This window comes from Oncorhynchus mykiss, chromosome 17 (assembly GCF_013265735.2).
Source record: "Oncorhynchus mykiss isolate Arlee chromosome 17, USDA_OmykA_1.1, whole genome shotgun sequence".
Taxonomy (NCBI): domain Eukaryota; kingdom Metazoa; phylum Chordata; class Actinopteri; order Salmoniformes; family Salmonidae; genus Oncorhynchus; species Oncorhynchus mykiss.
The window spans coordinates 6,302,320-6,330,078 of record NC_048581.1 but is presented as its reverse complement, the minus strand read 5'-3'; the positions used below and the strand labels follow the sequence as shown (position 1 = coordinate 6,330,078).

At 38.0% G+C, this 27,759-nt stretch overlaps 1 protein-coding gene across 1 annotated transcript; it reads right to left on the bottom strand.

Annotated features, from left to right (window-relative positions):
- Positions 1-12,094: 12,094 nt before the first annotated feature.
- LOC110515086 (zinc finger protein 239) lies at positions 12,095-23,141 on the bottom strand. Its single transcript, XM_021594131.2, has 3 exons — positions 23,132-23,141; positions 21,456-21,509; positions 12,095-13,487 (listed from the first exon to the last, which is right to left on the bottom strand). The coding sequence occupies exons 1-3, from the start codon at positions 23,139-23,141 to the stop codon at positions 12,748-12,750; spliced, it is 804 nt and encodes a 267-aa protein (XP_021449806.2). The 3' UTR covers positions 12,095-12,747.
- Between the last annotated feature and the right edge of the window lie 4,618 nt (positions 23,142-27,759).

Below are 27,759 nucleotides of genomic sequence, written 5' to 3'. Positions count from 1 at the left end.
GCTCGGAGTTCCACGATGCCTTACCACCATAGGCCTCTACTCATGACTGCATGGCCAGCAACGACTCCAACACCATCATTAAGTTAGCCGATGACAACAGTGGTAGGCCTGATCACCGACAACGACGAGACAGGCTATAGGGAGGAGGTCAGAGACCTGGCTGTATGAGCCAGGACAACAACCTCTCCCTCATCGTGATCAAGACAAAAGAGATGATTGTAGACTACAGGAAAAGGAGGACCTTTCACACCCCCAGTCTCATCGACGGGGCTGCGGTGGAGTAGGTTGAGAGCTTCAATTTTCAATTTTTGCACGCCCAATTTTTCAGTTTTTGATTTGTTAAAAAAGTTTGAAATATCCAATAAATGTCGTTCTACTTCATGATTGTGTCCCACTTGTTGTTGATTCTTCACAAAAAAATACAGTTTTATATCTTTATGTTTGAAGCCTGAAATGTGGCAAAAGGTCGCAAAGTTCAAGGGGGCCGAATACTTTCGCAAGGCACTGTATATATATTAAACCATGTTCTTTAAGGTCTATATAGTATATATATTAAACCATGTTCTGTTAAGGTCTATATAGTATATATATATATATTAAACCATGTTCTTTAAGGTCTATATAGTATATATATTAAACCATGTTCTTTAAGGTCTATATAGTATATATATATTAAACCATGTTCTGTTAAGGTCTATATAGTATATATATTAAACCATGTTCTGTTAAGGTCTATATAGTATATATATATATATTAAACCATGTTCTTTAAGGTCTATATAGTATATATATTAAACCATGTTCTTTAAGGTCTATATAGTATATATATTAAACCATGTTCTGTTAAGGTCTATATAGTATATATATATATATTAAACCATGTTCTTTAAGGTCTATATAGTATATATATATTAAACCATGTTCTGTTAAGGTCTATATAGTATATATATATTAAACCATGTTCTGTTAAGGTCTATATAGTATATATATTAAACCATGTTCTTTAAGGTCTATATAGTATATATATTAAACCATGTTCTGTTAAGGTCTATATAGTATATATATTAAACCATGTTCTGTTAAGGTCTATATAGTATATATATATTAAACCATGTTCTGTTAAGGTCTATATAGTATATATATATATATTAAACCATGTTCTTTAAGGTCTATATAGTATATATATATTAAACCATGTTCTGTTAAGGTCTATATAGTATATATATATATATTAAACCATGTTCTTTAAGGTCTATATAGTATATATATATTAAACCATGTTCTGTTAAGGTCTATATAGTATATATATATTAAACCATGTTCTTTAAGGTCTATATAGTATATATATATTAAACCATGTTCTTTAAGGTCTATATAGTATATATATATATATTAAACCATGTTCTGTTAAGGTCTATATAGTATATATATTAAACCATGTTCTTTAAGGTCTATATAGTATATATATTAAACCATGTTCTGTTAAGGTCTATATAGTATATATATTAAACCATGTTCTGTTAAGGTCTATATAGTATATATATATTAAACCATGTTCTGTTAAGGTCTATATAGTATATATATATTAAACCATGTTCTTTAAGGTCTATATAGTATATATATATATTAAACCATGTTCTGTTAAGGTCTATATAGTATATATATTAAACCATGTTCTGTTAAGGTCTATATAGTATATATATATATATATTAAACCATGTTCTGTTAAGGTCTATATAGTATATATATTAAACCATGTTCTGTTAAGGTCTATATAGTATATAGTATATATATATTAAACCATGTTCTGTTAAGGTCTATATAGTATATATATATATATTAAACCATGTTCTGTTAAGGTCTATATAGTATATATATTAAACCATGTTCTTTAAGGTCTATATAGTATATATATATTAAACCATGTTCTGTTAAGGTCTATATAGTATATATATTAAACCATGTTCTGTTAAGGTCTATATAGTATATATATTAAACCATGTTCTTTAAGGTCTATATAGTATATATATATTAAACCATGTTCTTTAAGGTCTATATAGTATATATATTAAACCATGTTCTGTTAAGGTCTGTATAGTATATATATTAAACCGTGTTCTGTTAAGGTCTATATAGTATATATATTAAACCATGTTCTTTAAGGTCTATATAGTATATATATATTAAACCATGTTCTTTAAGGTCTATATAGTATATATATATTAAACCATGTTCTGTTAAGGTCTATATAGTATATATATTAAACCATGTTCTTTAAGGTCTATATAGTATATATATATTAAACCATGTTCTGTTAAGGTCTATATAGTATATATATATTAAACCATGTTCTTTAAGGTCTATATAGTATATATATTAAACCATGTTCTTTAAGGTCTATATAGTATATATATATTAAACCATGTTCTTTAAGGTCTATAGAGTATATATATATTAAACCATGTTCTTTAAGGTCTATATAGTATATATATTAAACCATGTTCTTTAAGGTCTATATAGTATATATATATTAAACCATGTTCTGTTAAGGTCTATATAGTATATATATTAAACCATGTTCTGTTAAGGTCTATATAGTATATATATATTAAACCATGTTCTTTAAGGTCTATATAGTATATATATATATATATTAAACCATGTTCTTTAAGGTCTATATAGTATATATATTAAACCATGTTCTGTTAAGGTCTATATAGTATATATATATTAAACCATGTTCTGTTAAGGTCTATATAGTATATATATATTAAACCATGTTCTTTAAGGTCTATATAGTATATATATTAAACCATGTTCTGTTAAGGTCTATATAGTATATATATTAAACCATGTTCTTTAAGGTCTATATAGTATATATATTAAACCATGTTCTGTTAAGGTCTATATAGTATATATATTAAACCATGTTCTTTAAGGTCTATATAGTATATATATATTAAACCATGTTCTTTAAGGTCTATATAGTATATATATATTAAACCATGTTCTTTAAGGTCTATATAGTATATATATATTAAACCATGTTCTTTAAGGTCTATATAGTATATATATATTAAACCATGTTCTTTAAGGTCTATATAGTATATATATATTAAACCATGTTCTTTAAGGTCTATATAGTATATATATATTAAACCATGTTCTTTAAGGTCTATATAGTATATATATTAAACCATGTTCTTTAAGGTCTATATAGTATATATATTAAACCATGTTCTTTAAGGTCTATATAGTATATATATATATTAAACCATGTTCTGTTAAGGTCTATATAGTATATATATTAAACCATGTTCTTTAAGGTCTATATAGTATATATATTAAACCATGTTCTTTAAGGTCTATATAGTATATATATATATATTAAACCATGTTCTTTAAGGTCTATATAGTATATATATTAAACCATGTTCTTTAAGGTCTATATAGTATATATATATTAAACCATGTTCTTTAAGGTCTATATAGTATATATATATATTAAACCATGTTCTGTTAAGGTCTATATAGTATATATATTAAACCATGTTCTTTAAGGTCTATATAGTATATATATTAAACCATGTTCTTTAAGGTCTATATAGTATATATATATATTAAACCATGTTCTGTTAAGGTCTATATAGTATATATATTAAACCATGTTCTTTAAGGTCTATATAGTATATATATTAAACCATGTTCTTTAAGGTCTATATAGTATATATATATATTAAACCATGTTCTGTTAAGGTCTATATAGTATATATATTAAACCATGTTCTGTTAAGGTCTATATAGTATATATATTAAACCATGTTCTTTAAGGTCTATATAATATATATATATTAAACCATGTTCTTTAAGGTCTATATAGTATATATATATTAAACCATGTTCTTTAAGGTCTATATAGTATATATATATTAAACCATGTTCTTTAAGGTCTATATAGTATATATATTAAACCATGTTCTTTAAGGTCTATATAGTATATATATTAAACCATGTTCTTTAAGGTCTATATAGTATATATATATATTAAACCATGTTCTGTTAAGGTCTATATAGTATATGTATGTTGGAGTTCATTTGACCTGTTAGAGTAGGAAATGTAATACATTTTGTCCATTAGAGACGGAGGCCAAGTCTCACAAGAAAAGCTTTTCATTCAGTCCTATTTCATAACCCTAACCCTAACCATAACCCTAACCCTAACCCCTAACCCTAACCATAACCATAACCCCTAACCCTAACCCTAACCCCTAACCATAACCATAACCATAACCCTAACCCCTAACCATAACCATAACCCTAACCCCTAACCCTAACCATAACCCTAACCATAACCCCTAACCATAACCATAACCCTAACCATAACCCTAACCATAACCCCTAACCCATAACCATAACCCTAACCATAACCCCTAACCATAACCCATAACCCCTAACCCTAACCATAACCCCTAACCCCTAACCATAACCCATAACCCCTAACCCCTAACCCTAACCCCTAACCTTTTCTCACAAGAAAAGCTTTTCATTCAATCATATTGCATAGCTTTTAGAAAAGGTTTACGGAGCTTGTTTAAAATATATATTTGCCTTTTTTAACAAGTTCAGTAGATCAGATGTTAATGAAGCAATACAGACCACATAGAAGTGTCTGGAGTTTAGTTTGCCTGTTCTATAGTCTAGTAAAGAAAGGGGGGGTTGACTGGGACAGACAACGTATCCATAATGTTTTGATAAAATGTTTTTGTAAAACATGCTCCTTTTGAAACTTTCTCTCTAAATCTAACTTTCATTAAGGTTTTATATGGTCTATTGGTTTCTCTCTAAATCTAACTTTCATCAAGGATTTATATGGTCTATTAGTTTCTCTCTAAATCTAACTTTCATCAAGGTTTTATATGGTCTATTGGTTTCTCTCTAAATCTAACTTTAATCAAGGTTTTATATGGTCTATTGGTTTCTCTCTTTTCATTGGCAGAAACCTTTTTCAGTATTATGATATTCATAACATCTATATCCACCAGTCTATCTTCCTGTCAACTAACATAACTCCACTGGTTGTCCTGGTAACAGATACCAGTTTTCTTCATGTCAACTATTTTTATTGTTATTTTATATTTATTTTATATTGAACCTTTATTTAACCAGGCAAGTCAGATAAGAACAAAATCTTATTGACAATGACGGCCTAGGAACAGTGGGTTAACTGCCTTTACCTTGTCTGCTCGGGGATTCGATCTAGCAACCTTTCGGTTAGTGGCCCAACGCTCTAACCACTAGGCTACCTGTCACCCCAAAACTAAGAACTCTGCTGGTTGTCCTGGTAACAGATACCAGATCTATTTCATTTGTTCAAACTAAACTACAGCACTTACTTTGATGAGTCAAATCTGATCCTGATCCTTTCTTCTCTGCTCCTCCTCTCACAGTTCCACCCAGCCCCGTTGTTTTCCTGCAGTCCACCAGCAGCACAGACAACCTCTTCATACCCAGCAGTAAGGTGCTACCGGGAGAGGCACGACACGGGGACTCCGGGAGGGAGGAAGGGCTATCGTTGTCCTGGTAACCATAAAGAGGGGACACAGACACATATCATTATGGATGCTGATGTCACTGTTGTCATAAAGTGCTTTCCAGAAACCCAGCCCCAGATAGAGCAAGCTGTATGCTAGACCAGACCAAGCTGTACCATCTGGTGTTCTGATCTGGAGAGACTCTTCTCTGCCTTGTCAGCATCAGGATGTTGTTGAGGCTCCCCAGAGGATCCATAATAGTCATGTCTCTCTCCTGTGTGAACGAGAACATCAAACAGATATTGAACTTATTGAACTTTATTTTAAAATCATAGGGTCTTAGACGAGGCATTAATATATCTCAACTTGGCATATAATGCAAATGTGAAAGGGTTGTTGCACGAAACAGGTGTATTTTGCATCCCTTCGATATTTTATGAAGAAATTATGCTCCAATATTGAATTTTAAAAGCCTGTTGCAATAGATGAGGTGCAGTTTAATGTAGACCACATGGATAATTTAATACATAATCTAAAAGTCCCTAAAATATATGAACCAATGGCAGATTGACCCTTTAACAATTTATACAGTACTGAACAACATATTCAAGTGTAGAACTTCAGTAGAATGCCCCTTAAAATCCCCACATTCAATAACTGCATAGTTTGTGTCCCTGTTGAAGACAGTACTCACTGGTGTTAATCAGATATTCTGTCTCCTCCTCTTTCACTCCCAAAACGTCTTCCTCCTTCACCTTTATTGAGACAGCATCCTCTTCCTCTCGAAACGGTTCTTTCTCTTCCTTCACTAAAACAGCCTCCTCTTCCTCCATTTTCATTCTGAATAATTCTTTCTCTCCTTTCATTGTAATATCCTCCTCTTCGTCTTTCACGACAATGTTCAGCGCCAGAGCATCTTTCTCTCCTTTCACTGTAATATCCTCCTCTTCTTCGTCTTTCACGACAATGTTCAGCGCCAGAGCTTCTTTCTCCAAACAGCAGACCTCATCTTCTTTAGCAGGGGATGCGTAGTTTAGTGAGCTCATGGTCAGTGATGTTAGTTAGCATTAGCGACTAGCCTAGTGCTAGGCTCAGTATCAATATTTAACAAGTTTGCAAATTGAACAAGGAAATTAGGTTAAAGTTAACCAGTAGATACGTCGCCAGAAATGTGTTTTCAACACTGAGATTAGCTAATGTACATTAATAATGTCTAAAACCTCAATCTTTCAGTTTTATGTTGGCTAGCTAGCTACCGAGGTGGTTGAAAGAGTAGCCGTGTTGTTGTTCCTGAGGAAGCGTCCCGTCCAGTCCATTATACGTCACACAAGAAGCATCACCCGAAAGACGCTCATCGCCATCTGCTGGCTGGAGTGGGTAACGCAGTTTGGAAACAAAAGTTACAACTCTTTTGTATTGGAAAAAACGTCATAATAATTCAACAATAAACTGATATATTTTCTCTTACAAATAATAATTTCCGGTAAACAGACGTAGAAGCTTAATATGAATATGTAGATGATGATGATTAAATACTTATATGAATAGGTAGTGTGTTAATGTGTGTTTTCTCTGTTAATTTTTTACATTCGTTTTAATCTAGATGCGATCATGCTATCCACTTCAATCAGTGTAAGATACAAACCATCCTGTAAACAACAGTGCAAATGCATCACATGCAAATAGCACTTGATTTTCTGATTATCTGTAGTGCTATACACTGGGTATAAAAAACTTTAGGAACACCTGCTCCTTCCTTGACATAGACTGACTAGGTGAATCCAGGCTAAAGCTATGATCCCTTATTGATGTCACTAGTTAAATCCACTTCAATCAGTTTCGATGAAGAGGGGGAGACAGGTTAAATAAGGATTTTTAAGCCTTGAGACAAATGAGACATGGATTGTGTATGTGTGCCATTCAGATGGTGAATGGGGAAGACAAAATATTATAAGGGTCATTGAACAGGGTATGATAGTAGGTGCCAGGCGCACTGGTTTGTGTCAAGAACTGCAACGCTACAGCTTCCCATGTGCACCAAGAATGGTCCACCAGCCAAAACAGTGGCGGTCAGTGCCGTTTCAGATGAGGGAGGACCGTTTGTTTTTTCATGAGCATGGCCTTAATTCTATTACAGCATATTGGACGACTGTCATTCATATTTCACTCACCCTGTTCAATGTAACAGCAATAGGTTTAGGCTACTACATGATACTCTAATTGTCCCTATACCCATCATGAGGTAGCAACCTAGCCTATGAATGAAAGTTTAGAATGTAGGTGCACACTGGTCGAGAGAAAAATACTGCCTAGCACACTCTTGACTACATCTAGCTGATAAATGGGTGTCATCAGTAGTCCAACAGTTTCAAACAAGAGATTCTATTGGACAAATGTTGATCCCGGTTTTGTTCCGTTTATGTAATGTTTGTCAACAGAATCGGAGGACTGAATACACCCCTGATCATGCATAAACACAGGTCACTTTCATAACAGCCACGTTGTATTCCTTCTCTCCTCCTCTCACCTTTTCCCCCTCGCTTCTGTACTTCAATGCACAACACATCAGCTGTATGTGACCAGGAAAGAAAACATTTACAAGCCAAACCATATCATACCTGAAACACACAGCTTACATCGTTGTCACCATATTAGCTAAAGTAACATCATAGTCAACAGAGATAATAGAACTAACCTGCTACAATCATAGCAACGCTCTGTTTGAGCCAAGTGTTTGAGTAGACTAAACTAGATGGCTGCATTTGCTAGCTAAGTAAGTGAAACTGAAAGTGGAAAATAAATGACGAAATATCTCTCTCGCTTCTCCTTCATTTTGGAATAAAATCATTTGTTCAAAACTGTTCAACTATTGTATTTTTCTCTCTTTGGGTCAACTACTCACCACATGTTATGCACTGCAGTGCTAGCTAGCTGTAGCTTTTGCTTTCAGTACTAGATTAATTCTCTGATCCTTTAATTGGGTGGACAACATGTCAGTTCATGCTGCAAGAGCCCTGATAGGTTGGAGGACGTCCTCCGAAAGTTGTCATAATTATTGTGTAAGTCTATAGAAGCCTTGAGAACCATAATCCTCCTAGGTTTTGTATTGAAGTAAATGTACCCAGAGGAGGATGCAAAAGAGTATGTTTTAATAAATTATTTGGTGACGTGATTATATTTAGTAGAGTTTTATCAACAAAAAAAAAATCAATGAGGAGGAGGGTCCTTCCTCCTCTGAGGAGTCAACATGGGCCAGCATCCCTGTGGAACACTTTCGACAGCTTGAAGAGTCAATGAATTGAGGCTGTTCTGAGGGAGAAAGGGGAGGGTCCAACTCCATATTAGGAAGGTGTTCCAAATGTTTGGTATAATCAGTAGATACATCTGCAATTTAGCAGACACTTTTATCCAAAGTGATTTGCAGTCATGTGTGCAAACACTTTACATATGGGTGGTCCCAGGAATCAAACCCACTACCCTGGTTTAACAAGCACTATACTCCACCAACTGAGCTACAGGACCACAAGGAATGATCAAGGATGACGCAGAGAAAAAAAAACACACACACACACACACACACACACACACACACACACACACACACACACACAGCCTGAATTTGAAAAATCGAATTTAATTAAAGACAGTAACATTGAAACTGACAAACTCCATATTTAGTTCAAATCAAATGTTATTTGTCATACATACAACAGGTGTAGACGTCACTGTGAAATGCTGAATACAACTGCTATAGCTATACCTTACCGTGAAATGCTTCTTACAAGCACAGCCTGGAATCTAACCAAGGAAATTCTTACTGACAAGCACTTACACACAATGTAGTTAAGAAAAATAAGAGTTAAGAAAATATTTACTAAATAAACAAAAAACAAAAAAAGTAACACAATTAAATATCAATAACGAGGCTATATACAGGAGGTACCAGTACAGAGTCAATGTGGAGGCTATATACAGGAGGTACCAGTACAGAGTCAATGTGGAGGCTATATTTGATTTGATTTGATTTGATATGCAGGGGGTACCGGTACAGAGTCAATGTGGAGGCTATATACAGGAGATACCAGTACAGAGTCAATGTGGAGGCTATATACGTGGGGTACCGGTACAGAGTCAATGTGGAGGCTATATACAGGGGGTACCAGTACAGAGTCAATGTGGAGGTTATATACAGGAGGCACCAGTACAGAGTCAATGTGGAGGCTATATACGTGGGGTACCGGTACAGAGTCAATGTGGAGGCTATATACAGGGGGTACCAGTACAGAGTCAATGTGGAGGTTATATACAGGAGGCACCAGTACAGAGTCAATGTGGAGGCTATATACAGGGGGTACCAGTACAGAGTTAATGTGGAGGCTATATACAGGAGATACCAGTACAGAGTCAATGTGGAGGCTATATTCAGGGAGTACCAGTACAGAGTCAATGTGGAGGCTATATACAGGGGGTACCAGTACAGAGTTAATGTGGAGGCTATATACAGGAGATACCAGTACAGAGTCAATGTGGAGGTTATATACAGGGGGTACCGGTACAGAGTCAATGTGGAGGCTATATACAGGGGGTACCAGTACAGAGTCAATGTGGAGGCTATATACAGGGGGTACCAGTACAGAGTCAATGTGGAGACTATATACAGGGGGTACCAGTACAGAGTCAATGTGGAGACTATATACAGGGGGTACCAGTACAGAGTCAATGTGGAGGTTATATACAGGGGGTACCGGTACAGAGTCAATGTGGAGGCTATATACAGGGGGTACCAGTACAGAGTCAATGTGGAGGCTATATACAGGGGGTACCAGTACAGAGTCAATGTGGAGGCTATATACAGGAGGTACTTGTACATAGTGAATGTGGAGGCTATATACAGGAGGTACCAGTACAGAGTCAATGTGGAGGCTATATATAGGAGGTACCAGTACAGAGTCAATGTGGAGGCTATATACAGGGGGTACCAGTACAGAGTCAATGTGGAGGCTATATACAGGAGATACCAGTACAGAGTTAATCTGAATAACTTCAACATGGACAATATGAGAACACTGATGGCTCAATATGGTTTTCTGAGGGATGACGGCTTCATATTCATTCCATATTCTCTGCTCAACAACACTGACTGAGAATCAATCTGGTTGATTCTCTGCTCACAACAAACTTTGCTGTGTCCAGGCTGTCACTTCTGTCATCAGCTACTAACACCAGTGCTGTACCTTTGTCCTTGTCCCTGGATGACGGCTTCCTGCTCCCTCTTCCATAGTGAGAACACTGATGGCTCAACATGGTTTTCTGAGAGACTGGATGACGGCTGCCTGCTCAATCTTCCATAGTGGGAACACTGCTAGCTCAACATGGGCTTCCTGGTTATGAAAGAAAGTGTGATGGTCAATGGTAGCCACTCCCATTGTTTGAAGCAGTTGTGGTCTTTGTTGGCATGTATCCAGACCCCAGAATGGTAGTAGAAAGGAGCCTGTTCCCTGCATGCTTCCTCACAATCATTGGCTGCCTCAACCACACCCCCACCTGACTTCATTCCTACAGCCTTCATCTCCGTCCCTGGAGTCTCTTCACTGACTGATCTTCATTCCTACAGCCTTCATCACCATCCCTGGAGTCTCTTCACTGACTGATCTTCATTCCTACAGCCTTCATCTCCGTCCCTGGAGTCTCTTAACCGAGTAAGTATAGATAGTATAAGAAACCTGCCCCATTCTACTTGTCTATTATCTTTGTTTAGAAATAGTCATTTGTGTGACCTACTGATTTTCCCTACAATTTATTTATTTTTCAATGCCAACAGACAATTTGTTAGTTCGTTTGACATGGTGGGTTCTTTTTGTGTCAGTAAAAATGTATAAGGGAGAAATGGCGATGGAAACTCCTTTATGCGCAAATATTTATATAATAACCATCACATCTTAGTTAACTTGGAGTCACGTGATGAAATGTTGATTGTTCCTCCCACTACGATTTGGGAACCCATGCAGTTTATTAGGCTACAGATGAAATAAGTTATGAACTTCACAGGGTGGTGAAAGTGCACGTGATGAGCTTGGGCTGGCAGGGTAGCCTAGTGGTTAGAGCGTTGGACTAGTAACCGAAAGGTTGCAAGTTCATATCCCCGAGCTGACAAGGTACAAATCTGTCGTTCTGCAGTTAACCCACTGTTCCTAGACCAGTTAACCCACTGTTCCTAGACCAGTTAACCCACTGTTCCTAGACCAGTTAACCCACTGTTCCTAGACCAGTTAACCCACTGTTCCTAGACCAGTTAACCCACTGTTCCTAGACCAGTTAACCCACTGTTCCTAGACCAGTTAACCCACTGTTCCTAGACCAGTTAACCCACTGTTCCTAGACCAGTTAACCCACTGTTCCTAGACCAGTTAACCCACTGTTCCTAGACCAGTGTTCCCAGGCCGTCATTGAAAATGTGAATTTGTTCTTAACTGACCTTAAATAAAAATGCTCCTTTCCAATACATTTTGAGGGTCTTATTCTGGTGCCATTTGACAAATAAAATAATAATCTCATCATTCGGGTAACAACGTTTATTCAACCAGTGGGAGGCTTGTAAAATGCCTGTTGTTATGGTGACATATTTGAAGGTCTTATTCTGATTATCAATGGTGCTGGAGGAATGACACACTCAGATAAACACACAATGTCAGACTTTAAAAAAGGACCATTTAAACACATGGAATCTGATCTACTCTGTATTCAAACTGACAGACTCCATATTCAGTTTTATTTTCTAATAAAAACATACAAATATATGTTTGAGTATACTTTGTACAATTCACTTTCATAAACAATTAAACACAGTCAATAAAATAAGACAACGGGACCACTGTGTATGTTCTCTGATGAATTTTAAGTCAATGTGATGTGAAATATCAGTTTACACAGTAGGATAAGTTATTTTTCTCTGTGTGGATCCTCACCTGCCTTATAAGTGACATTTGTAAGGCTTCTCCCATGGGTGTATTTAGATCATGATATTTCATGTTTCCTATCAAGCTAAAACTCATTCCACACCAGGCGCAAAGGAAAGGCTTCTCCCCTGTGTGTATTCTCTCATGTCTTTTCAGGCCCCCTAAATGGTTAAAACATATTCCACACAGGGCGCAATGGAAAGGCTTCTCCCCTGTGTGTATTCTCTCATGTCTTTTCAGGCTCCCTAAATGGTTAAAACTCATTCCACACAGGGCGCAATGGAAAGACTTTGGTGTGTGTCCACATGTCTTTTCAGGCTTCCTAACCTGGTAAACCTAGATCCACACTGAGAGCAGTGGTAAGGCTTATCCCCTGTGTGTATTTGCTCATGAGCTTTCATGTTTCCTAACATGCTAAAACTCTTTCCACACTGGGCGCAATGGTATGGCTTCTCCCCAGTGTGTATTCGCAGATGAGACTGCAGGTTTCCTAACATGCGAAAACTCTTTCCACAATGGGTGCAATGGTATGGCTTCTCCCCTGTGTGTAATCGTGCATGAGATTGCAGGTTTCCTAACGAGCCAAAACTCTTTCCACACTGGGCACAACGGTATGGCTTCTCCCCTGTGTGTATTCGCTCATGAGTTATTAGGCCTCCTAACCTGTTAAAACTCTTTCCACAATGGGAGCAGTGGTAAGGCTTCTCCCCTGTGTGTATTCGGCCATGAACTTTCAGGCTTCCTTGCTGTCTAAAACCCTTTCCACAATGGGAGCAGTGGTAAGGTTTCTCCCCTGTGTGTATTCGGCCATGAGCTTTCAGGCTTCCTTGCTGTCTAAAACACTTTCCACACTGGGAGCAGTGGTAAGGCTTTTCCCCTGTGTGACTCTTCTCATGTCTTTTCAGGCTTCCTAACTTGGCAAAACTCTTTCCAATCTGGGAGCAGAGGTGTCGTCTTGCTGGTTTGGACGTCTCTGGTTCCTCCAAGTTTGGTTTTCCTCCTGCCAAAGACAGTGTTTATTTAAAGAGAGAACAGAATTCAATCTCCACATGATAAAACTGCCTTGCAGTTTAATCCAGTTTAATCCAAATCAGATCCCTCAATAACCTGAGGTCAGTTTTCAAACATTTCATCATTTAAAACAATCTTGGTGTGATTTTAAAACAAATGTTGTAGAGCTTCCTGTTAATATGTTTACCAGGAACTTACTTATTCATATTCTTATTTTTCTTTCTGTTTTACAAGTCAGAACACAAACAACTAAACAGTTCTACGACACAGACATCTCTGGATTCCAATTGAACAGGTGGTTATAAATATATAACCTTCATAGCTGTATGATACAGATTGCGACCTACACACTTCCTTAAACCTAAAATAAGTAATTTTGTCAAAAAACATTTTTTTTTTCCCATTGGAGACAAAGCACCTCTGTAACATCTCCCCGTTGTCTCAATGGTTTGACACATGATGTTGAAATGGCAATTTTTTTTATTTATATTAGATCATTTTGACTAATCACTAATGGAATGGTATTTTGGGTAAAATAAAAATAATGAAATATTTGGGGCAGACTTTTTAAAAAGGATTATTATATTTATATTTTTTACCCCCTTTTTTGCCCCAATTTTCGTCAATTGTCTCATCGCTACAACTCCCGTACGGACTCGGGAGAGGCGAATGTCATGCGTCCTCCGAAACACAACCGCAATGCATCTTGACACGATGCACAATTAACCCAGAAGCCAGCCGCACTTATGTGTCGGAGGAAATACCCTACACCTGGCGACCGTTTTAGCGTGCATTAGCCCGGCCCGCCACAGGAGAGCACGATGGGACAAGGACATCCTGACCGGCCAAACCCTCCCCCAACCCGGACGACGCCGGGCCAATTGGCTCTCCCGGTTGTGGCCGGCTGCGACACAGCTGGGTATCAAACCAGAATCTGTCGGCAAACGGTGACTACTTTGAAGATTCACTTAACCCTTTTTTGGCTACTACATGATTTCATATGTGATATTTCATAGCTTTGATGTCTTGTCACAACACAACTGATTGGCTCAAACGCATTAAGAAGGAAAGAAATTCCACAAATTACCAAGGCACATCTGTTAATTGAAATGCATTCCAGGTGACTTCCTCATGAAGCTGGTTGAGAGAAGGCCAAGAGTGTGCAAGGCAAAGGGTGGCTACTTTGAATAATTTGTTTAACACTTTTGGTTACTGTATGATTCCATAAGTGTTATTTCATAGTTTTGATGTCTTCACTACTATTCTACAATGTAGAAAATAGTACAAATAAAGAAAAACCCTGGAATGAGTAGTTGTGTGTCCTAACTTTTGACTGGTAGTGTATATGGTCGATTCCGTGGGAAAGTCAACCTGAACATGTGTAACGGAGGTGAGAACGTGCCGTAAATTCACTTCACAGCTAGCTTGAAACGTCACAGATGGAGCTGTCCACATGGTACCAGCTATTAAATCAAATCACATTTTATTGTTAACATACACATGGTTAGCAGATGTTAATGTGAGTGTAGCGAAATGCTTGTGCTTCTAGTTTCGACCAGTAGTAATAACAGCAGTAATATCTAACAAGTCATCAGTAGTAATAACAGTAATAACAGCAGTAATAACAGTAATAACAGCAGTAATATCAGTAATAACAGCAGTAATATCAGTAATAACAGCAGTAATATCTAACAAGTCATCTAACAATTTCACAACAACTACCGTTTACACAGTGTAAAGGAATGAATTAGAATATGTACATATAAATATATGGATGGATAAGAATATGTACATATAAATATATGGATGAATATGTACATATAAATATATGGATGAATATGTACATATAAATATATGGATGAATATGTACATATAAATATATGGATGAATATGTACATATAAATATATGGATGAATATGTACATATAAATATATGGATGAGCGATGGCCGAACGGCACAGGCAAGATGCATTTTTTATTTATTTAACTAGGCAAGTCAGTTAAGAACAAATTCTTATTTTCAATGACGGCCTGGGAACAGTGGGTTAACTGCCTGTTCAGGGGCAGAACGACAGATTTGTACCTTGTCAGCTCGGGGGTTTGAACTCGCAACCTTCCGGTTACTAGTCCAACGCTCTAACCACGCCACAGGTACAACATGTAATGTCCATAGAACTGGAATCAACAAGATAGCAAGATGCAGTAGCTATTCCCTCTACAGTAGCTATTCCCTCTACAGTATATACATATGAGATGAGTAATGTAGGGTATGTAAACATTATATAAAGTGGCATTGTTTGAAGTGACTAGTGATACATTTATTACATCAACATTTTTTTATTATTAAAGTGACTAGAGATTTGAGTCAGTATATTGGCAGCAGCCACTCAATGCTAGTGATGGCTGTTTAACAGTCTGATGGCCTTGAGATAGAAGCTGTTTTTCAGTTTCTCTTTTTCAGTCTCTCGGTCCCAGCTTTGATGCACCTGTACTGACCTCGCCTTCTGGATGATAGCGGGGTGAACAGGCAGTGGCTCGGGTACTCTTGTGGGGCCCCAGTGTTGAGGATCAGCGGAGTGGAGATGTTGGTTCCTACCCTCACCACTTGGGGCGTCCCGTCAGAAAGTCCAGGACCCAGTTGCACAGGGCGGGGTCGAGACGCAGGGTCTCAGGCTTAATGACGAGTTTGGAGGGTACTATGGTGTTAAATGCTGAGCTGTAGTCGATTAACAGCATTCTCACATAGGTATTCCTCTTGTCCAGATGGCATAGTGCAGTATGGTGGCGATTGCGTCGTCTGTGGATCTATTGGGGCTTTAAGCAAATTGGAGTGGGTCTAGGGTGTCAGGTAGGGTGGAGGTGATACGATCCTTGACTAGGCTCTCAAAGCACTTCATGATGACGGAAGTGAGCGCTACAGAGCGGTAGTCATTTAGCTCAATTACCTTAGCTTTCTTGGGAACAGGAGCAATGGTGGCCCTCTTGAAGCATGTAGGAACAGCAGACTGGAATAGGGATTGATTGAATATGTCCGTAAACACACCAGCTGGTCTGCGCATGCTCTGAGGACGCGGCTAGGGATGCCGTCTGGGCCGGCAGCCTTGCGAGGGTTAACACGTTTAAATGTTTTACTCACGTTGCCTGCGGTGAAGGAGAGCCCGCAGGTTTTGGTAGCAGGCCTTGTCGGTGGCACTGTATTGTCCTCAAAGCGAACAAAGAAGTTGTTTCGTTTGTCTGGGATCAAGACATCGGGGTCCGCAACGGGGCTGGATTTCTTCCTGTAGTCCGTGATTCACTGTAGACCCTACCACATAAGTCTTGTGTCTGAGCCGTTGAATTGCGACTCTAATTTGTCTCTAAACTGACGCTTAGCTTGTTTGATTGTGTTGCGGAGGGAATAGCTACACTGTTTGTTTCCGGTGGTTTGCGCTTTCAGTTTTGCATGAATTCTGCCATCAATCCACGGTTTCTGGTTGGGGAAGGTTTTAATAATCGCCGTGGGTAAAACATCACCAATGCACTTGCTAATAAACTCACTTGCCGAATCAGCATATACATCAATGTTACTGTTTGACGCTATCCGGAACACGTGATCGAAGAATCTTGAAGCGTGGAATCAGATTGGTTGGACCAGCGTTGAACAGACATGAGCACGGGCGTATCCTGTTTTTAGTTTCTGTCTATAGGCTGGGAGCAACAAAATGGAGTCGTGGTCAGATTTGCCGAAAGGAGGATGGGGCTTAGTATGCGTCGTGGAAGTTAGAGTAACAATGATCCAGGATTTTGCCAGCCCAGGTCACGAATTCGATATGCTGTTTTCAGATTAGCCTTGTTAAAATCCTCAGCTACAATAAATGGAGCCTCGGGATGTGGTTTCCAGTTTACATAGAGTCCAATGAAGTTCGTTCAGGGCCGTCGAGGTGTCTGCTTGGTGTCTGCTTGGGGGGATATACATGGCTGTGATTATAATTGAAGAGAATTCTCTTGGTAGATAACGCGATCGGCATTTGATTGTACGGAATTGTAGATCAGGTGAACAAAAGGACTTGACTTCCTGTATGTCGTTATGATGACACCACGTCTCGTTAATCATAAGGCATACACCCCCGCCCTTCTTCTTACCAGAGAGATGTTTGTTACTGTCGGCGCGATGCGTGAAGAAACCAGGTGGTTGTACCGACTCTGATAACGTATCCCGAGTGAGCCATGTTTCCGTGAAACTGAGAATGTTAGCTTGAAAAGTCACAGATGGAGAGATCCAGGGACACTCGAGGAAGCTAAACTGTTAGCACCACACTGACGTCATTTACACATGAACAAATAGTTAGTAATTTCCAAATTAAACCATGTTCTTTAAGGTCTATATAGTATATATATTAAACCATGTTCTTTAAGGTCTATATAGTATATATATATATATATATATATTAAACCACGTTCTTTAAGGTCTATATAGTATATATATATATATATATATATATATATATATATATATATTAAACCATGTTCTTTAAGGTCTATATAATATATATATTAAACCATAATATATATATTAAACCATGTTCTTTAAGGTCTATATAGTATATATATTAAACCATGTTCTTTAAGGTCTATATAGTATATATATATATATATATATTAAACCACGTTCTTTAAGGTCTATATATATATATATATATATATATATATATATATATATATATATATATATATATATTAAACCATGTTCTTTAAGGTCTATATAGTATATATATATATATATATATATATATATATTAAACCATGTTCTGTTAAGGTCTATAGAGTATATATATATTAAACCATGTTCTTTAAGGTCTATAGAGTATATATATATTAAACCATGTTCTTTAAGGTCTATATAGTATATATATATATATATATATATGAAACCATGTTCTTTAAGGTCTATATAGTATATATATATATATATATGAAACCATGTTCTTTAAGGTCTATATAGTATATATATATATATATATATATGAAACCATGTTCTTTAAGGTCTATATGTTGGAGTTCAGGCTTCATTTCACCTGTTAAAATAGGAAATGGAATACATTTGATCCACTACAGAGACGAAGAACAAGTCTCACAAAAATTGCTTTTCATTTAATCACATTTCATAGCTTTAAGAAAAGGTTTAGAGAGCTTGTTTTAAATACATATGTGCCATCTTTAACAAGTTCTGTAGATCGGACGTTAATGAAGGAATACAGACCACATTGAAGTGTCTGGAGTTTAGTTCTAGAGTCTTGTAAAGATATGGGGGGGGGGGGGGGGGGGGGTGACTGAGACAGGCAATGTAACATCTATCATGTTTTTAGGAACAGTTTATGTAAAACATGCACCTCTAGAGCTAACTTTCATCAAGGTTTAATATGGTCTATTGGTTTCTCTCTAGAGCTAACTTTCATCAAGGTTTTATATGGTCTATTGGTTTCTCTCTAGAGCTAACTTTCATCAAGGTTTTATATGGTCTATTGGTTTCTCTCTAAAGCTAACTTTCATCAAGGTTTTATATGGTCTATTGGTTTCTCTCTAAAACTAACTTTCATCAAGGTTTTATATGGTCTATTGGTTTCTCTCTAAAACTAACTTTCATCAAGGTTTTATATGGTCTATTGGTTTCTCTCTAGAGCTAACTTTCATCAAGGTTTTATATGGTCTATTGGTTTCTCTCTAAAGCTAACTTTCATCAAGGTTTTATATGGTCTATTGGTTTCTCTCTAAAGCTAACTATCATCAAGGTTTAATATGGTCTATTGGTTTCTCTCTAAAGCTACCTTTCATCAAGGTTTTATATGGTCTATTGGTTTCTCTCTAAAGCTAACTTTCATCAAGGATTCATATGGACTATTGGTTTCTCTCTAAAGCTAACAGTCTAGCTTCATGTCAACTAACAGAACTCTGCTAGTTGTCATGGTAACAGATACCAGTGGGAAGATCTATTTAAAAAAAAAAACGTATTTATTTCACTATTATTTAACCAGGTAGGCAAGTTGAGAACACCTTTATTTAACCAGGTAGGCTAGTTGAGAACACCTTTATTTAACCAGGTAGGCAAGTTGAGAACACCTTTATTTAACCAGGTAGGCAAGTTGAGAACACCTTTATTTAACCAGGTAGGCAAGTTGAGAACAAGTTCTCATTTACAACTGCGACCTGGCCAAGGTAAAGCAGTGCAGTGACACATACAACAACAGAGTTACACATGGAGTAAAACAAACATAAGGTCAATAATACAGTAGAAACAAGTCTATATACGATGTGAGCAAATGAGGTAAAGATAAGGGAGGTAAAGGCAAAAAAAGGCCATGGTGGCGAAGTAAATACAATATAGCAAGTAAAACACTGGAATGGTAGATTTGCAATGGAAGAATGTGCAAAGTAGAAATAAAAATAATGGGGTGCAAAGGAGCAAAATAAATAAATATACAATAGGGGGAGAGGTAGTTGTTTGGGCTAAATTATAGATGGGCTATGTACAGGTGCAGTAATCTGTGAGCTGCTCTGACAGCTGGTGCTTAAAGCTAGTGAGGGAGATATGTGTTTCCAGTTTCAGAGATTTATGTAGTTCGTTCCAGTCATTGGCAGCAGAGAACTGGAAGGAGAGGCGGCCAAAGGAAGAATTGGTTTTGGGGGTGACCATAGAGATATACCTGCTGGATCGCATGCTACAGGTGGGTGCTGCTATGGTAACAAGCGAGCTGAGATAAGGGGAGACTTTACCTAGCAGGGTCTTATAGATGACCTGGAGCCAGTGGGTTTGGCGACGAGTATGAAGCGAGGGCCAGCCAATGAGAGCGTACAGGTTGCAGTGATGGGTAGTATATGGGGCTTTGGTGACAAACCGGATGGCACTGTGATAGACTGCATCGAATTTATTGAGTAGGGTATTGGAGGCTATTTGTAAATGACATCGCCGAAGTCGAGGATCGGTAGGATGGTCAGTTTTACAAGGGTATGTTTGGCAGCATGAGTGAAGGATGATTTGTTACGAAATAGAAAGCCAATCCAATTCTTTGGATTGGCAATGTTTGATATGAGTCTAGAAGGAGAATTCACAGCCTACCCAGACACCTAGGTATTTGTAGTTGTCCACGTATTCTAAGTCAGAGCCGTCCAGAGTAGTGATGTTGGACAGGCGGGCAGGTGCAGGCAGCGATCGTTTGAAGAGCATGCATTTAGTTTTACTTGTATTTAAGAGCAATTGGAGGCCACGGAAAGAGAGTTGTATGGCATTGAAGCTCGTCTGGAGGGTTGTTAACACAGTGTCCAAAGAAGGGCAGAAGTATACAGAATGGTGTCGTCTGCGTAGAGGTGGATCAGAGACTCACCAGCAGCAAGAGCGACATCATTGATGTATACAGAGAAGAGAGTCGGACCAAGAATTGAACCTTGTGGCACCCCCATAGAGACTGCCAGAGGCCCGGACAACAGACCCTCCGATTTGACACACTGAACTCTATCAGAGAAGTAGTTGGTGAACCAGGCGAGGCAATCATTTGAGAAGCCAAGGCTATCGAGTCTGCAGATGAGGATGTGGTGATTGACAGAGTCGAAAGCCTTGGCCAGATCAATGAATACGGCTGCACAGTAATGTTTCTTATCGATGGCGGTTAAGATATCGTTTAGGATCTTGAGCGTGGCTGAGGTGCACCCATGACCAGCTCTGAAACCAGATTGCATAGCGGAAAAGGTATGGTGGGATTCGAAATAGTCGGCAATCCGTTTGTTGACTTGGCTTTCGAAGACCCTAGAAAGGCAGGGTAGGATAGATATAGGTCTGTAGCAGTTTGGGTCAAGAGTGTCCCCCCCTTTGAAGAGGGGGATGACCGCAGCTGCTTTCCAATCTTTGGGAATCTCAGACGACACGAAAGAGAGGTTGAACAGGCTAGTAATCATTTTATTTGTTGAAACTGAACTACAGCACTTACTTTGATGTGTCAAATCTGATCCTTTCTTCTCTTCTCCTCCTCTCACAGTTCCACCCAGCCCCGTTGTTTTCCTGCAGTCCACCAGCAGCACAGACAACCTCTTCATACCCAGCAGTAAGGTGCTACCAGGAGAGGCACGATACAGGGACTCCGGGAGGGAGGAGGGGGGCAGGCTAGCGTTGTCCTGGTAACCATAAAGAGGGGACACAGACACATATCATTATGGATGCTGATGTAACTGTTGTCATAAACTGCTTTACAGAAACCCAGACCCAGATAGAGCAAGCTGTATGCTAGACCAGACCAAGCTGTACCATCTGGTGTTCTGATCTGGAGAGACTCTTCTCTTCCTCGTCAGCATCAGGCTCCCCAGAGGATCCATAACAGTCATGTCTCTCTCCTGTGTGAATGAGAACATCAAACAGATGGTAAACTTATGATCTTCTATTGCAATCACAGAGTCTTACAAGAGGCATGAATATGTCTAAAAAGGGCCTAAAATGGCCACTTTCATCTTGATTTTATAAAATATTGTTTACGGGTTCATTTTCTGTTTGATATTTTAAGTAAAAATGATGCACCAGTATTGAATTTTAAAATCCTGTTATATTAGATAAAGTTCACTTTAATATAGACCACGTGGAGAATTCAATACATCTAATTACAAGTTCCCAGAATATATGTACCAATGGCAGATCGACCCTTAAACAATTCCAACAGTACTGAACAACAGTGTTGAACTTCAGTAGAATGCCCCTTTAAAACACCACATTAGTTCAACAACGGCATAGTTTGTGTCCCGTTATTAAGACAGTACTCACTGGTGGTAATCAGTTCTTCAGTCTCCTCCTCCTCCTTTTTCACTCCCAAGACGTCTTCCTCTTTAATTGAGATAGCCTCCTCATCCTCTTCTTTCAATACATTCTCATCTTCCTCCTTTATGATTCTGAAAGCTTCTACCTCTTCCACTCTGACAACCTCTTTCCCATCTTCCTCTTTCAGTGTAATATCATCCTCTTCTTTCACTGTGATAGCCTCCTCTTCCTCTCTTTTCATTCTGAAAGCTTATTTCTCTAATTTCACCAGTTTCTTTCTCCGTCTTGCTTAGTGAGTTTATGCTCCGGGAGATTAGCCTAATGCTGTATCAATGTTGCTAATTTCGCAAATTACGTTGAAATGAGCTAGTAGATAGGTAAACAGAATTATGTTCAAAACACGAAGAGTAATATACACAAAATTGGTCTAAAACGCTTCAATGATTCTGTTTCGTTTGCTAGCACACCACCGCGTTAGTTAAATCAATAGCCTTTTGTCGCTGTTGAAGAGGCTTCATATCCGTCCACTACATCATACGTCACGCAAGCAGCATCACCTGAAAAACTAACTTCGCCATCTGCTGACTGGAGTGGGTAACGCAGACTGGAATCTCCATTACTATGTTTATTCTGGCAAACAATGTCATAAGAAGTCATTAAAAAAAAAAAACAGATGTTATGTTTTCTCTTACTTCTTACAGCCAATACTTTCCTCCAGGATTGACCTGCCCATTAGGTAGGATTAGGTGACAGATTGACGAGTGTGGCATATTCAGAGCTAAATGGACCAAGGCTCATCACTAACAACACATAATAACACCTCACATAATGCTGCTCAAATACAATGAACACTTCTCTCACCCAGTGGCATATGGGCTATTGAGGTGAGTGTTGCTGTTGCCACATGAAGCAGTGCCCGCTTTGTTTAAGGACAGATAGGACGTGGACAGACAGGGCTCAACCTTTGTAGAGCACAGGCCCCTTTGCCCTTCCAGTCTCTGAAGTGCCCTTTTGGGTGGTGGTATAATCTGTATTTATTTTTTCTCATCAGTTATTCTGAACCCACTGCCTGCAAGTCATTGTTAAATTCACCTCAGTGATTTATATTTTATTTAACTTTCTGAAGAGGAAACAGCCAGGAAATACCCCTGTCTGAGTGCATTTATCTACCACTATGTGTAGCTGTTAGCGATGATGCTAATGATCCACTATGTGTAGCTGTTAGCGATGATGCTAATGATCCACTAGTGTAGCTATTAGCAATGATGCTAATGATCCACTATGTGTAGCTATTAGCGATGATGCTAATGATCCACTATGTCTAGCTGTTAGTGATGATGCTAATGATCCACTATGTGTAGCTATTAGCGATGATGCTAATGATCCACTATGTGTAGCTGTTAGCGATGATGCTAATGATCCACTATGTGTAGCTGTTAGCAATGATGCTAATGATCCACTATGTGTAGCTGTTAGCGATGATGCTAATGATCCACTATGTGTAGCTGTTAGCGATGATGCTAATGATCCACTAGTGTAGCTATTAGCAATGATGCTAATGATCTACTATGTGTAGCTATTAGCGATGATGCTAATGATCCACTATGTGTAGCTATTAGCGATGATGCTAATGATCCACTATGTGTAGCTATTAGCGATGATGCAAATGATCCACTATGTGTAGCTGTTAGCGATGATGCTAATGATCCACTATGTGTAGCTGTTAGCGATGATGCAAATGATCCACTATGTGTAGCTGTTAGCGATGATGCTAATGACAACCATCTTCTGGTTGATGGAAAAGATTCCCCAAAACCTGGCAGAATGATAGCATTAATCCAGTTGTGATTTGTTCAGAAAACTCTTCAATCACATGTGTGCTACAGAGACACCACTAACCAAGCAAGGCTCTTGTGTGCTACAGAAACACCACTAACCAAGCAAGGCTATGGTGGTGCTACAGAGACACCACTAACCAAGCAAGGCTCTTGCTGGTGCTACAGAGACACCACTAACCAAGCAAGGCTCTTGCTGGTGCTACAGAGACACCACTAACCAAGCAAGGCTCTTGTGTGCTACAGAGACACCACTAACTAAGCAAGGCTCTTGCTGGTGCTACAGAGACACCACTAACCAAGCATGGCTCTTGCTGGTGCCACTTGAATTAAACGGTTTCTACATCCCAAAATACAATGTTCAGATTTTCCTCAGACTTCAAAAAGGGTCTCCTGATGTGGTTCCAGTATTGGAGTTAGTGGGTTGGATATAGTCATGGTAGGATACATGATAGTGACAACACATGGAGTAGGGTTGGATATAGTGGCAACACATGGAGCTGGGTTGGATATAGTCATGGTAGGATACATGATAGTGACAACACATGGAGTAGTGGTTGATATAGTAATGGTAGGATACATGATAGTGACAACACATGGAGTTGGGTTGGATATAGTCATGGTAGGATACATTATAGTGGCAACACATGGAGTTGGGTTGGATATAGTCATGGTAGGATACATGATAGTGACAACACATGGAGTAGTGGTTGATATAGTCATGGTAGGATACATGATAGTGACAACACATGGAGTTGGGTTGGATATAGTCATGGTAGGATACATGATAGAGACAACACATGTAGCTGGGTTGGATATAGTCATGGTAGGATACATGATAGAGGCAACACATGGAGTTGGGTTGGATATAGTCATGGTAAGATACATGATAGTGGCAACATATGGAGTTGGGTGGATATAGTCATGGTAGGATACATGATAGTGGCAACACATGGAGTTGGGTTGGATATAGTCATGGTAGGATACATGATAGAGGCAACACATGGAGTTGGGTTGGATATAGTGGCAACACATGGAGCTGGGTTGGAAATAGTCATGGTAGGATACATGATAGAGACAACACATGGAGCTGGGTTGGATATAGTCATGGTAGGCTATAGTATTCTATTTTAACTGCAATTGTGTTGGTCATTGTTACCAAGCGCAGCATTTATTCCATTTGAAATAGTCAAAATACTTTACTCAGCATTGGAGCTTTTTGTTGTTGACCACAAAGGGTCAGAGTTCAGCCCCGGACAAGAGTTACACACATATTAATGTTGTCTATATTAAGGTTGTCTATATTAATGGTGTCTATATTAAGGGTGTCTATATTAATGTTGTCTATATTAAGGGTGTCTATATTAAGGGTGTCTATATTAAGGGTGTCTATATTAAGGGTGTCTATATTGAGGGTGTCTATATTAAGGGTGTCTATATTAAGGGTGTCTATATTAATGTTGTCTATATTAAGGGTGTCTATATTAATGTTGTCTATATTAAGGGTGTCTATATTAAGTGTGTCTATATTTAGGGTGTCTATATTGAGGGTGTCTATATTAAGGGTGTCTGTATTAATGTTGTCTATATTAAGGGTGTCTATATTGAGGGTGTCTATATTGAGGGTACCATATTAAGGGTGCCTATATTAAGTGTGTCTATATTGAGGGTGTCTATATTAAGGGTGTCTATATTAATGTTGTCTATATTAAGGGTGTCTATATTAATGTTGTCTATATTAAGGGTGTCTATATTAAGGGTGTCTATATTAATGTTGTCTATATTAATGTTGTCTATATTAAGGGTGTCTATATTAAGGGTGTCTATATTAATGTTGTCTATATTGAGGGTGTCTATATAAGGGTGTCTATATTAAGGGTGTCTATATTAAGGGGGTCTATATTAAGGGGGTCTATATTAATGTTGTCTATATTGAGGGTGTCTATATTGAGGGTGTCTATATTGAGGGTGTCTATATTAATGTTGTCTATATTGAGGGTGTCTATATTAAGGGTGTCTATATTAAGGGTGTCTATATTAAGGGTGTCTATATTAAGGGTGTCTATATTAAGGGGGTCTATATTAATGTTGTCTATATTAAGGGTGTCTATATTAATGTTGTCTATATTAAGGGTGTCTATATTAAGGGTGTCTATAGGGAACTGTTGGATGTCATCTTACATAAATCATGCAGAGAAGTAGTCACTAGATGGAGGAGGATCTGATTAACAGTCTATTCAGTAGAAAGAGATGTAGTCACTAGATGAAGGAGGAGCTGAATAACAGTCTATTCAGTAGAAAGAGATGTAGTCACTAGATGGAGGATCTGATTAACAGTCTATTCAGTAGAAAGAGATGTAGTCACTAGATGGAGGATCTGATTAACAGTCTATTCAGTAGAAAGAGATGTAGTCACTAGATGGAGGATCTGATTAACAGTCTATTCAGTAGAAAGAGATGTAGTCACTAGATGGAGGATCTGATTAACAGTCTATTCAGTAGAAAGAGATGTAGTCACTAGATGGAGGAGGAGCTGATTAACAGTCTATTCAGTAGAAAGAGATGTAGTCACTAGATGGAGGAGGATCTGATTAACAGTCTATTCAGTAGAAAGAGATGGAGTCACTAGATGGAGGATCTGATTAACAGTCTATTCAGTAGAAAGAGATGTAGTCACTAGATGGAGGATCTGATTAACAGTCTATTCAGTAGAAAGAGATGTAGTCACTAGATGGAGGATCTGATTAACAGTCTATTCAGTAGAAAGAGATGTAGTCACTAGATGGAGGAGGAGCTGATTAACAGTCTATTCAGTAGAAAGAGATGTAGTCACTAGATGGAGGAGGAGCTGATTAACAGTCTATTCAGTAGAAAGAGATGTAGTCACTAGATGGAGGAGGATCTGATTAACAGTCTATTCAGTAGAAAGAGATGTAGTCACTAGATGGAGGAGGATCTGATTAACAGTCTATTCAGTAGAAAGAGATGTAGTCACTAGATGGAGGAGGATCTGATTAACAGTCTATTCAGTAGAAAGAGATGTAGTCACTAGATGGAGGATCTGATTAACAGTCTATTCAGTAGAAAGAGATGTAGTCACTAGATGGAGGATCTGATTAACAGTCTATTCAGTAGAAAGAGAAGTCACTAGATGGAGGATCTGATTAACAGTCTATTCAGTAGAAAGAGATGTAGTCACTAGATGGAGGATCTGATTAACAGTCTATTCAGTAGAAAGAGATGTAGTCACTAGATGAAGGAGGATCTGATTAACAGTCTATTCAGTAGAAAGAGATGTAGTCACTAGATGGAGGAGGATCTGATTAACAGTCTATTCACTAGAAAGAGAAGTCACTAGATGGAGGAGGATCTGATTAACAGTCTATTCAGTAGAAAGAGATGTACAGTGCCTTGCGAAAGTATTCGGCCCCCTTGAACTTTGCGACCTTTTGCCACATTTCAGGCTTCAAACAAAGATATAAAACTGTATTTTTTTGTGAAGAATCAACAACAAGTGGGACACAATCATGAAGTGGAACGACATTTATTGGATATTTCAAACTTTTTTAACAAATCAAATACAGTTTTATATCTTTATATTTGAAGCCTGAAATGTGGCAAAAGGTCGCAAAGTTCAAGGGGGCCGAATACTTT

What these genes read in the sequence shown, in the direction of transcription:
- LOC110515086 (XM_021594131.2), bottom strand. An exon ending in ATCAGATTTGACACATCAAA is followed by an intron (nt 13,488 to 21,455) that starts GTAAGTGCTGTA and finishes TGTCTTTGGCAG; the next exon opens with GAGGAAAACCAAACTTGGAG.